The sequence below is a fragment of the Dendroctonus ponderosae genome, unplaced genomic scaffold (assembly GCF_020466585.1).
Source record: "Dendroctonus ponderosae isolate FM_Combo_2020 unplaced genomic scaffold, Dpon_F_20191213v2 Dpon_F_20191213_8, whole genome shotgun sequence".
Classification (NCBI taxonomy): domain Eukaryota; kingdom Metazoa; phylum Arthropoda; class Insecta; order Coleoptera; family Curculionidae; genus Dendroctonus; species Dendroctonus ponderosae.
In genome coordinates this window covers 3,242,109-3,258,761 of record NW_026019016.1, presented here as the reverse complement: position 1 = coordinate 3,258,761, position 16,653 = coordinate 3,242,109, and the positions used below count along the sequence as shown (strand labels likewise).

At 37.5% G+C, this 16,653-nt stretch overlaps 3 protein-coding genes across 6 annotated transcripts in view; 2 read left to right on the top strand and 1 right to left on the bottom strand.

The window, feature by feature from the left end:
- Positions 1-798: 798 nt before the first annotated feature.
- On the top strand, positions 799-8,563 carry LOC109535397 (the record flags this gene model as incomplete). Its single annotated transcript, XM_019901294.2, is given in 10 exon segments — positions 799-903; positions 961-1,480; positions 1,758-2,124; positions 2,243-6,379; positions 6,494-6,602; positions 7,192-7,289; positions 7,341-7,619; positions 7,677-7,838; positions 7,892-8,143; positions 8,195-8,563. Coding segments are annotated over 10 exon segments (6,117 nt in total). The 3' UTR covers positions 8,338-8,563.
- Positions 8,564-8,737: 174 nt separating this feature from the next.
- Positions 8,738-11,250, bottom strand: LOC109535401 (pyruvate dehydrogenase E1 component subunit alpha, mitochondrial). Of its 2 annotated transcripts, XM_019901307.2 has the most exons (9): positions 11,090-11,248; positions 10,924-11,034; positions 10,743-10,811; positions 10,187-10,360; positions 9,908-10,126; positions 9,671-9,842; positions 9,436-9,616; positions 9,236-9,380; positions 8,738-9,178 (listed from the first exon to the last, which is right to left on the bottom strand). In XM_019901307.2, the coding sequence occupies exons 2-9, from the start codon at positions 10,951-10,953 to the stop codon at positions 8,993-8,995; spliced, it is 1,176 nt and encodes a 391-aa protein (XP_019756866.1). In that variant the 5' UTR covers positions 10,954-11,034; positions 11,090-11,248; the 3' UTR covers positions 8,738-8,992. The 2 variants fall into 2 exon arrangements, with proteins under 2 accessions (XP_019756866.1, XP_019756865.1); XM_019901306.2 differs by lacking the exon at positions 10,924-11,034 and having other exon boundaries at positions 11,067-11,250.
- LOC109535398 (protein pangolin, isoforms A/H/I/S) overlaps positions 10,539-16,653 on the top strand; it is a 140,537-nt gene continuing 134,422 nt past the window's right edge. Inside the window, exon 1 of one of the 3 annotated variants that reach the window (XM_048669414.1) lies at positions 10,539-10,685. Coding sequence is in view for 1 of the 3 variants with exons in the window: in XM_048669411.1 (XP_048525368.1) it covers positions 11,701-11,706 (6 nt within the window). In the remaining 2 variants the exon portion in view is untranslated. Of the gene's footprint in view, positions 10,686-11,681; positions 11,707-11,736; positions 11,863-16,653 lie in introns of those variants that run through there. The other 2 variants (XM_048669411.1, XM_048669415.1) reach the window with 2 other exon arrangements.

The window sequence follows — 16,653 nt, the reverse complement described above, 5'->3', positions numbered from 1 at the left end:
AGTGCTTTTGTTGCCTTGGGTTCCTCATTGGTTTTTATTAGGAAGTCATTCTCTCTCTTGATGATGACATCCTTGTTTCCTTCCCTCACTTTCTCCCATTCTAGGGCCAATTGAATTCTAGATTTTGTGTTTGGTGCTACTACTGCGAAGGTGTGTGGGAAGTTGAATCGTTGATGTTGTGGCAATGTTGTTGTTGTTGTTGTTTTTGTTGTTACGGCTGCTTTTGAGGTGGGTGACAATGGTTGTTGCTCATTTTGATGTCCGACCCATAGAGAAAGTAAAATAATGGGATTTTACTTACTCTATGGTCCGACCTCTTTTCTTGGATTTCGGTCTCAGAAAGTAACCTTCCTGGGGAGCGTGGTCCGATTCGGACTCCCGCGAACTTCCAGGATCCATGCTTATTAGCTATAAAGCCCTGTATATTGTCCGAAATGCGCTTTAAATTTTACTATCGACAAAACAAACTTTTTTCGATTGGAATGTCCGGATTCCTACCGAGCACGTCCTATTCGCAGTAAAGCTATCGCAAGACCTTAATTTTATATTAAATAAATAATTAATTACTATCTTTCGGACATTTGGCATCGCCGGTGGTCGGCTGCTATATGTGACATTTTTTCTGTGTTGGAGCCAACTTCAGTGCATTCAGTGGTTGAAAAGTAAAAGAGACGTGAAAATTCCGGGCGCGTTTTCCTGAAACTTTTGCATTTACCACAGTTGTAGTATAATAGTAAAGTTGTAGTATATAAAGTGCATTCCGAGCGTGTGTTTTGAACGATATATTCGGTTTTTTTTAATTAGAACCGAATTTTACCGCATTCTGAGGTTAGTTCATACACATACAAAGATAATGGAACGCGAGGACTATCAAATTGCCAAGAAAAAGATTATAAAAACCAAGTAAGTGTTACCGGCTTGTAAGGGCTGCGTCCACTACTTTACTTCTATCTGTTTTAGTGACTTACTCGACATGTACCAGGTGAAGATCGATAAGCTGAATAAGGCTTCTCAGGCCTTTAAGCAACTGAAAACTAAGTACCAGAGTGCATGTCAAGAAGCCGAAAGGCTGAAATTGGACAATGAGCAGCTCAAGAACAGCATAAACAAATACAAAACTGATTTAGAGCAAACAAGTAATAACTTTGCACAGTTACAATGCGAATATAGAAGTTTAGAAGCAAAGTATGAGCAAATTATGATCGATTCCCAAATGACAATCACAGAGTTGGAGGAGAAAGTCAAGCAACACCTGAGCAATAAGAACATGGCACCTTCATCTCCAGGAAAAAAGAATGCAGATGACCGCCTTAGAGAGTTGAAGCGATCTTACAGCGAACTAAAAGAGGCTGAGCACCGAAAGGCAGTAGAAAATAAATCGTTATTAAAAGAAATCAATCAGCTTAAAAATGCAGCCGCAAAGGAAGCGGAAAAAATTATAATCAAAGATTGCAAAGAAATAAATGACCTCAAAGATCAGGTAAGTTCCTGCAAACTGTTGATATCAGTTACTATTTTCCAATATTTAGCAAAATGAATGCTTGGTGTTGAGACCGGATGTCTAAGCAAAATTAGCTTTGTATGTATTTAGTATTTTTGGCACCAACATAAATAATCTGATTTTCAGCATCAGCATTAAATTATTTATTTTGGTGCCAGTCAATTTAGTTAAAATTACCACAGAAAATGTCAGATCACTAAATTATTGTTTTTTTACTAACCTAAACCAATCCAACCGCTCTAGTAGATCATTTTAGTTACAGAAAGCAAATGCAACCATTCAAGAACAAAATAGGCTGAACAGTATCGAAAAGTCACACAAAGAAGACAGTGAAACTGAAGTTGCTACATTAAAAAGTGAAATATCAGTTTTGGAAGGCAAATGTAGGTGTTTGACGGAACTTTTAAACAGTGCTAAAAACACACATATTGATCGATGTGATATTTTTACACAGACTGAATACAGTTTACCTCAGGATGCAAAAACCGTGTCCAGTCCTCCTCAAGTCAGGCACTGCATTATCGACTCAGACGAGTTCGCAAGTCTCATGGAGGTAATTAGATTACCATTACTGTCACCTATTAGGTCGGATTCGTCTGATTCACCTAATTCACTCAGCATGAGTAAGTAATATTTTTTATAAGAAATGGAATAGCTTAAAGTACTTAAATCTCAACTTTTTGGCCCATATTTCCCTGAATGCTTAAAAGCTCATTCTTCAAAAACCTTTTTGTGTTGCAGAAAAACCCCGAAAATTGCGGAACAACAAGAAAAAATTACAAGGTAAATTCGATGCGGAAGCACCTCCCCCAGCACCAACAGAAGAAAGTGTAGAACACGGAGAAAATCAACAAAACAATACCTTAGAGAATCAAGACACTACAATCAATTTCACAAACACTTTAAAACGGATTCCGGACACTAAAGAATTCGCTTTATGTGTAGAGGAAGAGGAGCGGCTATATTATAAAGTTGAGCATAATACAGTGTCTGAAAGTATTAGCACGAAAAATGATCAATTTGTTCATGCAAATGTAAATAATTCGTCAGAGGTCAACGATGGTGTTAGAGATATTTGGTCAATGGATGATATGCCTCCAAACAACGCAATACCAATAAAATATATGACCACGCCTTCAAAGACACAACAAAATTTAGATTCATTAAATATGGAAACATCTTCAGCTTCAGGCTTTGAAACCATCGCGCCGTTTCTTTGTAAACATCCGTCCAATGAATCGCTGAATATTCCGCTGGTAAAGCGAGACGAAAAGGATCCGCCGGAATGCACGCCGATGGACTCAAGAAAACGAGTGGACGATTCTTTTACAGAAAATTCAAGTACTCTGCTTCCTGAAGCCCAAAGTACAATTCAACAGTCAAAACAGCATAACAAGTCAAAAACTAAAATGAAACTAAAGGCAAATGAAAGGCGAAAGATTTTGATGCCATACAATACCACTCGATTATTACGAGCGAGAGCCCCGACATTGAGACAGTGCAAGAAATCTGAAGGAGACACAATTCTCAGTGCCTTGCAGCTATTAAAAGCCAATAATATTAGTTTCACCATATCTAGTGACTCACTTCAACCGTTTCCCAGTTTGATGATATGTCCACCAAAGGCTGAAATTCCTTCAGATTTTCAAAGCGATAACAAACCATTTCAATGTCGGACAGTTTGCTTGGACGAAAATTGCACTCAAAATGGCATGTTACTTCAAGAAGCGCGCCAAGGTGAAGAACCAGAACTACTTGGTTTTTTTCGCATTAAAGATGAAGCAACTACATCGCCAGCCGCTGGAGGAACCACAAGTCAACTCCCGGACGTCGTTAAACAGTTGGCAGAACAACTTGTACATGCCCTCAAAGAAATGAACGGATCTAAGAAAAAACAAGTGAGAAAGTGTTGTAAACCAAGAAGAAGTACCAGTTCCGATGATAATTCAAAATCTGAATTTGAACGGATATGCGATGCTCCAGGTGTTCTGCAAAGAAATAAACGTTTGCTTGCAAAAGCCCGAAGGCAAAGTAACAGGTTAAATAATGGAACTAGGAGAGAAAGTGATCCTAATGAATTTTTGGATTCCGGATTGGTCACCGCCACCACAAAGCATGACACGGATAGTCAAAGTTTATTTAGTTATAATGAAGACGAAGTCTTCAAGCGAAATTTTAGATCTTCCTCCGTTAACAGTGATGTAACACCTGTAAGGAAAAATGTTCATATCAGTTACTCGAAAGCATTAGCAGCTCGGAGCTCAACTAAACTACCAACATATCAAAAAATAGATCAAGATCAAGATAACAGCGATTTGTTTCCAAATTTATTCATTAACACTCTGGATCTGGAATGTTCGCCTGTTGAATTCAAATCTGAAGTACGGAACAGTTTTGAGCTGGATGAACTAAGTGAACCAGAGGATTTGTTTGCAGGAAATACCCCTAACATATTTGCGAAAACCACCATGGAATCTAAAGTCGATACTATATCGGTTAATGCTCTAGATTCGGAAGTTTCGTCTGTTGAGTTGAAAACAGCTGAAGTAAACAATGGTTTTAGCGGTTTGGGTACTTCAGTCGATGAGCTGAATTTGGCAGACAGTTTTATTGAAAAGGATAGCTTAAAAATGAATAAGAAGCGAAAAAAGCAAAGTATACTTGCGGAAACCAGCATGGAATCGAAAGTTGATAACCCAGAAACATCAATTATCAGTTTAAATCGGAACGATTCGTATGTTGAATTGACAATAGCGGAAATAAAAAGGAGTTTAGAAAGTTTGGATACTCCTTTAGATGAACCGAATAAGGCAGATAGTTTCATTGAACAGAATAAGAAGCAGGAATTAATTGGAAAAACCAACGCGGAATGTAAAGTTGGTAGCCCAAAACCATCAATTAACACTTTACGTTTGGAATGTTTGCCAGTGGAGTCGAAAAGAGGTGAAGTAAACAATGGTTCTAGCGGTTTGGATACTTCATTCGATGAGCCGAAAGAGGCAGAGAGTTTCATTGAAAAAGATACAGTAAAAAGGAATCAAAAGCGTAAAAAGCAAAACATAATTGCGAAAACCAGCATGGAATCGAAAGTTGATAGCTCAAAACAGTCAATTAACACTTTAAATCGGACCGATCCGTCTATCGATTTGAAAATAAACGGTAGTTTGGATACCTCTTTAGATGAACCGAATGAGGCAGATAATTTGATTGGACGAAATAAGCGTAAGAAGCAGAACGTAATTGAAAAAATCAGCACGGAATGTAAAGTTGATAGTGCAGAACCATCAATTAACACTTTCCATTTGGAAGGTTTGCCAGTCGAGTCTAAAACAACTGACATAAAAGATGGTTTTAGCGATTTAGATACTTCTCTAGGTGAGCCGAATGAGACAGAGAGCTTGACTGAAAATAAAAAAACGAGTGCAATAGTGGAACCTAGATTTGCTAGCCCAAGAACCAGACGTTCACAGGTAAAAATACCAGCATTGGAAACCCCAAGTACCAGACTTATACAGCTGCGAAATAAAAGCATCCAAGTGGAGCCCAAAATCGAAAAACCCAAAAAAGTCAATCAACAGAAATATAAGCGGAATTCACCTATATGCAGTAACGAATCGGAAGTAGATTGCGACCATGTTCAACAAATGACTTGCTCCGGCAAAGTGGCGAACACAGACTCAAAAAAGTTAAATGAAAGCAGCAGCACAATCAAGAAAAATTCAAAAAATGTTCGTAATACCAGAGCAAAGTCAAAGCGAATTACGAGATCTTCGCCAAAAATAATCAGCAAGGAGTACGTTTCCGGTTCAAGTAGTGATTGTTCCGTTAAAGATGAAACTGATCGCGCATATTTTTCCGGCAACGGCTTAAACACTGAACTAAACCAAGAGAAAAAAATTGTGAAATCGCCGATTCGTTCGTCCTCAAAACGAAAGCTTAATATCGGTGTTGCAGTCAACAGGAAATACGACACTAACCAGCTTTTCGGTTCCGAATCAGATTCTTCTGATCAAGATCTAGCTGATTTTAAACCCAAATCCTTGCTAAAGGAAGACGTTCCAGAAATTGGCCGCGTAGAATTAACAGACGAATCTAAGCAAGAGGTAAGTTGTCAGATAACCATTCCAAGCGCGGATAATTCTATTTTGAACAAATTTAATGGTACAGTAGATGAAAATTTGAAACCAAAAATATGGTCCGAAAATGCGCAAATCCAGAGAGATGAAATCGCGGATCAAGACGAGCTTCAACGTTCCTTGAAAAGGAACTTTGATGAATTTAAAACGCGGTATAACGACAAGTACTTGAAGCCAAAGCCACTTAAGGACGATGTCGATATTTCTTTGGATGAAAAAATTAAACCTGGGTTTGTATGGAATATCGTCGATGGCCAATCAGAACAGAAGGAAAGCCGCTCAGCTGTGAGTGAATCAACATTGCATCTAGATAAATCTACTTGGAGCTGCACTCAAGAAGAGCTAAGAGAAATGCGCGAAAATACCAAAGGAAACAAGATCCACATTATACAAAACATTGTTGTGCCTGCAAGGGAAACTTCATATTGTGCAGAAAAGTCTGGTCAATCCGATGTAACTGTTCAGCAGAACGGTATGATTCCCGGTGGTCTACCAGGCATAACTAAGAGCGCACTGCCGTTAGCAGCAACCTCATATTGTGAAGAAAATGATAGCCGATCCACTTCTGATTTAATTGATTACAGTGACATGATATCGGACGATTGTCCAGCAGCTTTAAATTTGGAAAGTGAAGAATTTGCCCCAATATCGTCTGAGAATGGGGACTTCATTCCTAATTCAATGGAATCGCTGGATTCAGGCCAAAATCCACCATCTGGTAAAAATAAAGTTATGAATCGCAGTAAGTAATTGCAATAGAACACTTATTTTATTATATAAAATTAATTTTCTTCATAATCCTTTTAAACGCTCAAATTTCGATTAGTCAAAAATTTCATGAACCTAATTGTTTTAGGCGAAATATTGAATACAATGAACCGACTTATAATGTTCTCAGAAGACGTGGATGTGCTTAACGAAACAGCTCAGAAATTCTGTGATCAAACAGTTGACTTCATAGCATAGTAAGTTGAATCCATATACAGGGTGATTTATGTAGACCGTGCATTAGGAGGTTTGCAACTTACAGTTGTTTTAGAAACTTTAAATGTTCTTTTAAACCTTCCAATTGCGAGTTTGAGCATCCCTAGTCTTGTTAACTTACATCTTGTAGTTTTTTGTGTCAATTGTTTAACAAAAATGTCATGACTGGTGTTTAAGGAACAAGCTATATCAAATTAACGTTTTAAATTAAAAACCCAAATTTGGTAGGTAGTTAGCTGAAAGCCCAAGCTAACTCCCCGTATGAGTTTAACGTACCCATTTTGTAGCATATGGGTGCATGCAGTCTACAAACATTGATATAAGAAGAGCCGAAAAATCCGTTTTTTAATGGCACCTTCAATCTTTTTTGGTTGGATACCTTCACAAAACTAGGTTTTGCCCAAACTTGCAATTGGAAATGGATAATCCAACCATGTTAAAGAAATTAGGGGTTTGCATTTAAAATGCAAGTTGGAAAACTTCTAATGCGCTAACTACTCAAATCACCCTGTTTACATATGCGTTCTAGTGAAAGTGTTAAAAATTTACCTGTTTACTTCTTGTGTTTAGCGTTTTTCTGGAAAAGTTGTGCGTCGATATCTTTGACAAACCAAACAACGATTGCCCGCCAAGTCCCGTGATGACGGCCACGCAGCGAATTGTATTAGGTAATTGTTGTTTACAAATGTTTTCATTCATGAAAAAATGCAAATTTTCAGGATTTTTGACAAAACTCGATAACACGACGCATAAAGGAATTCTGAACAAATTCCTAGACGTTGCCGATTTGCAACTGTTCAAAAAACCGCACGATGTAAACATTATTGAGCCGATTACTCGAGTTTATACAGCGATTTGCAGGATGCAATTGAACATTAATCGAATGCGTCGATTTATCTGTGAAAGTTTCTATTTTGCAGACGAATTTGCCAATTCCATTTTCTTCATTGTTCTTACAATGTGGGGCAATGTAATGCCGATGGCAGCGGATGTGGCGAGTAGGAACCTATTATTAAAACATTTCTGATGAATTATCAAAAAATCTTTGTTTGCAGAATATCCTTTGGCCAAAATAATCATTCAACTTTGTTATACAAAGAAGAAGCCTGTGCCCCAGATAATGCCTCTGCGGGATTTGCTGCAAAAGTACTTCGGATATCCTGCAGATCCTTGGAATTCTGATGAACTATTCGAAGAACTTTTGGAGAGCTACATAAGTAAGGTCGCATAATTGCATCTCAATCTGTTCTGTAAGTTTCCTGTTTTCTAGAAAATCCATTCGAAAGACAGTCGGACTTCGCCATACTACTGTTTTTTAAGAGTCAGCCGGCTAAGTGGGTTTTCCAAAAAGTCAAAAATCACCTTATGTTGTTGTTTCAAAGAATACCGAACTCCAATTCTAATCTGAGAGCAAACCTGATCATATTTATGGGGAATATTTGCAGTGCGTTCAAAGCGCACATTGATGAAGAGTGGCTTTTAATTCTCGAAATGAATCAGTGGTTTGAAACGATACAAAACGGTAATTTAAAAAAAATCGCATAATATAATTTACTAAATTTTGCTTTTTCAGTGGAACGAGATGCTGTGGTACTAAAAAGTATCATCCTGGCTAAAAACCGGTTGCCTGTAAGGCGCCCAGTTAAACGAAGAAAGGGAATAAAATCTGTTAAAGTTGGAGAAACTGCAAATGAAACGCGAATTGGGGCGACATAAACGTACCAGTGCTCAGTGTAAATAGAATCGAGTGCGGTACTGAATGGGAAGATAATTTTCCTGACAAGAAAAGTGTGATACCAAACAAAAGACCATGTAAATGAGGTGTAATATATAATGGGAAGAAAACGACAAAACAATAAGCCGTAGTCGTTAAATAGTGAGATACTAATTTTAATGATAGACGTATTTTTAGTGAGTTGAAGGCTTTTTGCAAAATACATTTTTTTTTTATTTGGAAACTTTTATTAATAATTGATTATTAAGACGGCAAATCAATCAAAGGAAGTACAAAACTCTGATTAACACGTTATTTTTGCAGTATTCACAATTATGAAATAAACTTTTCACTTGTAGAAAATCGTTTCCATTCTATGTGTAGCAGATATAAACTCAGTAATTTCGACAACAAAAATTTTTATTGGGCATCCAAAACATCAACAGTAAAAATATTCTTGCGACTTGTAAACAATCGATAACAGCGTTAAAAATAAAGTGTTTTGTAGCGCAACGAATTGTATAAAGGCCATTTACAGGCATTTTCTGTATATGCAAACTAAATATAAAGTTTGGCGACTTTACGGCACTGATAAATTATGTAAAAAATGCAACAGAGACTTTGGAACTTAACTGTTAGCGAGTATTTTGCTTAAAATTATAGATTTACAGCTGGCCCAACTCTTACGTGTTTCAACGGTTGGAAGACTGAAAGACCGCGAATTTCACCTTCTACGTTGTTGGCATAAATGTCTGAGGCTATTTCGTCCAGGCCAATTTCCTTTTCGGCTTTGGCTTTTTTCGTCGCTTCGTCAATTTCTGTTCGAATTTTTGCATCAATTTCCTAGAAAGAAAAGTGTCTCGGATACGGAACGCGCGTGCAATTGGTGAAATAGCTTACCTTGATTTCTTCGGCAGTAACCAAATTAGAAGTGATAATTTTCTCTTTGAAAGATGTGATGGGATCCCTGGTTTGCCTCACTTCTTGCACTTCTTCGCGGGTTCTGTAGCTGGTTCCAGGATCGGACATGGAATGGCCAGAATACCTACCAGAAGATCATAGAAATGATGTTGCACGCGCTGAAATAAGCCGGATTCTACCTGTAAGTCTGGGCCTCGATAACAATTGGCCCATTTCCAGCGGCGCAATAGTTAACAGCTAACCGGGCGGCTTGCCTAACGGCCAAAACATCCATACCGTCAACCCAAATACCAGGAACGAAATCTCCACGAGTATAATATTCAGTGCTAGCTGCAGCTCTCACTGCACTAGTTCCCATACCTTCGCAATATACCATTGTCAAATGTAAGTAGCACTAGGTGATCTTGTACCCACCATATCCATTGTTTTCACACACAAAGATACAGGGGATGTTCCATAGCTTGGCCATGTTGTATACTTCGAATACTTGGCCTTGATTAGCAGCACCATCTCCATAAAGCGCAACGCATACGCCGTCTGTGCCTTTGTATTGAGCAGCCAAGGCTACACCTACGCCTAGTGGTACCTGGAAAATAAATTTATTTATTAACTCCAGGTGGACGGAGGTATTTTGCGATAGATGAGCCTTACTTGGGCGCCAACAATTCCATTTCCACCGTAGAAGTTTTTCGTGTACATATGCATAGAGCCGCCTTTTCCTCTGGCGCAGCCAGTTCGCCTTCCAGTCAGTTCAGACAGTACCTCAATTGGAGGCACTCCCATGACGTACGTCCATCCATGGGCTCTGTAGGCAGTGATTACACTGTCCTGAGGTCGGAGTGCGTGCTTGAATCCTACAGCTACAGCTTCCTGGTGAAAATGATCGCAACAGTTTACGTAGGTCAAGCTACAGGCACAGAAATTACCAACCTGTCCAGCGTACAAGTGGCAAAAGCCTCGGATAATTTTATCTTTGTACAAGTTGCCTGCAGAGGTTTCCATCCGACGAATTGTGTGCATTTGCGTGTACATGTCCAATGCTTCTGCTCTGGTTAGAGTTACGTGAGTTGAAGGACCTTCTGCCAGTTTATGGAGCTTGAAAGGCTATAAGAATTGTTTTTTTATACAAGGAGCAAGTTATAATAAAAATTGCATGAAAACTAATATGACATCCACATGACATTTTTTATTCCGTATTGCGAGTGAATAGTTGTCTGCTTAGTAGGGTTGGCGTAAACTGATTTAAATGTCACGAATTTGTTTTTTGCAGAAACGCTCGTACACGTCAATCTTGAGTTTTGTTTTTTTGATATATTTATGAAGAAAAAATGTATTTCTTCACGAAAAGTTCTGCGTGATCTAGAACATCAAATGCAACTATTTGCTGATAGTATACCAGGATTTTGCGATCCAGTTAGCGTATTTTCAGGTAAGTGTTTATCAAATTAAACATTTTGATTGAGATAATTTTACCACTCAAATTTACCTTCGTTTCGAATTGGGTCTCCCCGGTGGTATGCCCAGACCCATTTCGGCTAATGAGTCCTAGAGCTTTCTGAAATGGGAAAATCGAGATTAGCCCAATCAGCCTCCCCCAGCGGCTACCTTAACCTTAAATATTATGTAATTTTTTTTCCACTACAACTACAATGCAAAGTGAAATTTACATTGATATACTGAGACACCCTTTTAGCCATGCTGTAGTTAAGTCAGCACCTTTCTGTTAAAATACTCGGCCACTTGAGTTGGCTGTTGTTAGGTTGCAACCCAGTTTTAATCTAAAATAGTGGAATATCAGTTGGATACTCACATTGGCTGGGATATTTTTCTTACAAACCGATCGAACACAAGCAGGCAACATTTTCCAGGAGGTTGAATTGAGGTGATGGAGTCGAAATTAGTGAAAAATCCCACTTTTATCACAACCTCTTCCGCATAGAGGTCATTTAAATGATATATCAGCCAGTGACGTCGCTCTAATGTCTCAAGCCGTTTGTCTGACGTATTTTGCGAGTAGCCAGTTGGATTTGTTAGAAAAATCAATGACGCAACTCAATAATTTTTGTTATTGCAAATTCTTGAAAATTTACTCCCATTCCTTTCACTTCAGTTTATCCCCCCATTCCCAGCGCTTTCAACTTTTTATTTTTTCCTAAATGTCGTTTTCATAGGGAATATGAATGTTTTGTTTCGGAAAATATGCTTGGCTATTTTCTTCCGCCGAAAACCGCTGCTCTTAACAATTACAATTTTGTTTATTAACACTGAAAATACGTATTTACCCAAACTTTATAGATATTAAAATCACCAACTTCGTCTCTTATGTCGCGTATGTAAGACAAAGATAGATGGTCTAGACGTTCAGGCATTGTGGGTAAATAATTACTTTAAGTGTCTCACAAGCGAACTTCGAAAGTGTAAAATTGAAAGTGCATTTTTTGTAAATGTTTGTAAGTTGGCATTTATACTTTTGTTAAATTGTATTTTATCTGTTCCATCTTTATATTGCTATTTATGCTCGACATGACAAAAGTCGAAAATAAACGGAAACTGGGCATAAATAAGTCGCCTGAATTATACCACTGTTCACAACTATTTAAGACACTGTAAGTACTGATATACTCAAAATTTATATTAAATTAATACCTCAAACATGCGGTTGAGCAAAATTATGTTTTGCTAAAGAGCGTTCTTTTCGGGTCAAGTTGAAGAAACATTTTTAAACGGTCTTTAAAATCGCCCACACCTAGCAAGTAAGTTATTCAATACATATTCCCTCGTTTTATATAAAGAAACTCAAACACGCACGAACTAACGAGAGTAAAGTAAAGAAGGCCTTAGTCCAAAAAATGGTAGAAAATAATACATTTCATTGAAATATAAAACATTGGGCTGTGGTTGAATTACAATTCGGTTTATTTTTCTGCTTGCGCGCTAATGCTCTCTACGTGCATTGATGGGAGTTTCAAATGTTGACCATTATCGGGACTCCCGAAGTCAAAATATCCCGAACCCACCCTTGGGGAATAAATAGTGACCCCAATTGACATTTTTTGGGGTTGAAACATCGACAACCCTAAATACTAACTGACTTTTGTCTTTTTGTTGACATTTATTTTTTCCTCTGACGCGCGTGTTGTTACCTATGCTACCATCTATGTGGGAAATTAAAACTATTTAGTGATAATATTCATCAAAAGATGGTGGGATAGGTAGACGGCGCGTCAGGTTTGAAAATTAAGTTTCACCAAACAGTATTTTTTAATAATACTATGAAAAATCACTCCATTTATACTAAACAAATATGCAGTAAAGGAGGCTGGCTTGAATATTATTCGAAGCCCATAATTGTTTCAATTCCGGTGTTTGCTTCTTTGGCCAGTTGTTTTTCAAATGAACACTCCTTTTATATTAGATATGTAGTATCTGATTTAAGTTATGAAAAAGTTGTTGAATTTGAAATTTTATGTTTTTTATGTACGTAGGTATTTCCAAAATTTCGGGTAAGAGAAGCAAAAATATTTCGGAAAATGTTGACAGTTTTTTGGCAATAGAATACCCTGTATATTATTGTATATTTGAAAAGCACAATTTTCTCTGGTTCTAAAAGTGCATGCAGTGAAATCCTAAATGAATACTGAAATTGAAACCATTGGTAAATTCGAAAAAAAGTTTGGCAATTAAAAGACCAATAAATTTGTTTCTTAGTATTTAGAAAACACGGAGCAAAACCGACTCTCCGACTTTCTCCTCGCAACTTTAAGTCAGCGTTTTCCTGATTTTACTTTAACGATTTTTTGCATCGACGTTTCGTTTTCAAGATACCGTTATTAACTTAATTTTTTAAACTGCGATCCTGTTTTTTTGTTGGCAAATTGTGAAAGCCCCTTTATATTCTGATTTCAACGATGATCTTATACATCGTTGACGTTTAGTAATATTTTGATCGGCTTTTCAATAATTCTTCGAAAAAATTTAAACACGGTCCTGTATTTTCAACGCTGGTACTCACAGTATAGCACCGGTATTGAAATTCACGAATCAAATAATTTAATAATTTTATATAAAAAATTTCACATTTTCCAAACACATACACTGATGGACAAAATTAGAGCACCATCTATAGATTTCAAAGAAAAATTATTATAAACCCTACATACTTTTATCAAATTTTAAATTATTGTTTTTTAAATTAATATGAGAATGTTTTCGCCAGAAAAATTAAAACAAAACATGAATCACAAGTTTATCAGATTTTTGGTAAAAATTTAAGGAAAATCCATTTTGAAGTTCAGGTAATATTTCGGTCTTTAACCGATTCAATAGCATGTATTGCCGCCTCTAGCTCGAATAACGTCCCTCAAACGTCTTGGATTGTCATAAAAAAGGTTTGTAATTAATTATTGGGGAATGTTGTGCCATTCTTGAAGAGGCGCGTTTTCCAGTTCCCGTAAGTTCACAGGAGTAGAATCTTGTCGTTTGAGCTGATCCCAAGCATGTTCAAGCACGTTAACAGAACTACGCGCTCACGACATTGTTGCCATCCTTCTGATCTAGTTTTTTCAAAATATCTCAGTTTTTAATAACATTTAATTTCTTTTACTATTTTTTTCGTACACCCAAGACACCCCTAGACAACACCTCCAGAGGAATGGCGTCAATTGTGAATCACCCTGTATAGAACTGTTCGACACAATTTATCGGTTTCTGGTCGAGTGTGAATAGGTTGATTTATTTTAGGCAGGTAAATTTATGAGTTTTTTTTAAGCATTTCTGTAAGACGTAAGATCACCCAATGGGTAAAGTTACATTTCGACAAATCCTGTCTATTCTCTAGTATCAGATGATGCGATTTATACCTATACATCTCATCAGCGTGAAATTATTTAATCCATTGTCAGGACGTTTAGTAGACACCACACGCGATCTCTCAAGACGAAAGATAACGGGATTTCGGGGACATGCATTGTCTTATTCCAAGAAGGCTTTTGGAAACCTTGTACTCGATGTCAGCCTTTTTCTTTAAAAGTGGAGAATGTCAATTTTGACCGAAAAATAGTTAATGATAAAAATTAACACAATTTACGATACAATTTTTCCCGTTTTAACCGTAGATAGCGCACTAGTGCGGTAATAAACATCGTTGTGACATTTTAAAGAGTGCCAAATCATAGTCATCATACAGGGTGTCCCATAAGCACATGAAGAAAAGGATACTGCGACATTCTTTGGCTCAAATGAACACGTCTTGTTTTGATCCAAAGAATCTCGCAGTACCCTGTTGATCATGTGGTTACGGGACACCATGTATAACAGTTGTAGAGAAAAGTAAAGTAAGTACCTAAGTATAATACACATAACGCTCCTAGTTCCCAAGCGGCGTAGGTAATTCTACCTATTTTGTGAATAACCAGGAAATCTTTGTGCTAGAGCGAACCGATTTGTTTGCGGGGTGTCTCTGTTTTCCAAGAAATCGAGTGGTCTTTTCCTTCTTAATAGCTGTGAAGAGATCTTTTGCTCTGGAATTTGAAACCTGAAAGAACATAGGTATTCAACTTTTTTTTAGAGTCACACTTTTCAGAGACAGTTTCACTAGTCAAATGCCGTATAATTGTTAAGATGGGGTAGTCCTGCTGTGAAAACCACTAAAACGCTTGGTGGTCTATTAAGGTCTATTAAGCAGTTTTATAATTTTTGCCCTTTTGCTTTTCCGACTTTCCTCATTTTTCAACACTTTCAAGCTAATTGTCTGTTAAAGAGATGGCTTAAGAGAGATGTTTCAATTACGTGAACCAATTTACTAGATCTGATAATCCTAAGAAAACCGACATTGAATACAGACTAGTTTTGCTTTAGACCGACTGATGTTTATTCAATTTGAAAAAATCACGAATTACCAAAAACATTCCAGTTTCAGTAAAAATGACTGGTCTGACTAGTGTTCAGCAAATTTATTAAATTTCCAATAAGAATTGCCGAATTTTAGCACATACGCTCATACAGGATCGCACATTTAAACAAAAGTTAAGTTTGATATGTTACAGTTTTTTCACTATTCAATCCTACATTGCATAAAAATCATTGCACTCCGATTAGTCACAAGCACTAAAATCATTCCACCGCGTCTTGGTTGCACCACCCTGTATAATGGCAAGTAGAATTAAATATTCTGGCCATTCTATTTGAATTCGGAGCGCATCAGTTCAGTGGATAGAAGGCGCTTATTTGTGTCGGAAACGCGTAATCCGCCAATACCTGTTGAAGACCGCAAGCAATCGGGCAGTGGACTGACTCGTACATCATTACAAACAACAGTCCATAAATTAGTGAAATAAGTATCCGAAGAAGAAATTAATCACCAGCATAATGATGTAGTGGGAGAGTTTCTGGCGGGCCTACGATGTTGTCGACTTCTTTGTCGTCCGTTTGTATTAGGACCTTTTTAAGAAATTTGAGTTTACCCCAAAAAGTTAGATTGTTGAGATAACACCACTTACTCCAAAGATCTTGATTCTTTTGACCCTGGTAAAAATTACATTAAATTATTGATATCTCATTTAGACAAACGAGGTGCGCAAATATTCTTCTATACTTCAGCTCCAGAGAAATAAAATTGGTGCCTAATCAATGTTGGAGCTCTTGGATATGTCAAACCTCTGATCTGGGAAGTCCGGGCTGCTACTTCAGTTAAAGCACCTACTTATTAAGTCACAATCTGAAACAATTCAGCTCTCAAGTAGTTTCCACCTGGATACACTTAAAATAACTATGCGGTGCTTGAAAGACTTTAGAGCTTGATTTGGATGACATCACGATGAACCAGGTTCAACCCAAATGCTTCTAAGAAAAGTTTATGTTATTTTGAATCATATCTTCCACATCCACCTTTGATGCCTGTGCCAGGGCATCAGAAATCGACCGTATTTCTTCTTAAGAGGGCGTCCAAGCAGCACTTAATTAGCACAATAATAGTGGCTCTTTTTGTAATATGATCTGAAAGTGATGGAAAAAAATCTGAAAGTTTCAAATAAAAGTGACTAGTCACGGCTCAGCAAGAAACTCAGTAGTTTGTGACACTGGTGAGTCTTTCAAACTAAGGTCGTGAGCTATGAGAGGCTTTTTTTTTTTTTTTTCGGTGAAGTTTGGGAAATGCTCTTTTATGCACTCCCAGAGCTAGTGGTCTGTCGCTCTGGGTTGTGTGGGACTCCAGCTAAACTGTTTACCCACTAAAACCCTTTCCTCACCGACGAGGTGGTGTTTGGCCTTGCACCGCGGTCATTTCTGTCCTATTGTGCCCTCGTAATTTCACTCCCTCATTATCCCTGTATATTCAATGAATTCCAGAAGAATCTTGAGGGGAGTTCGCATGATCTGGTCTGGTGGAATTTCATCCCCTC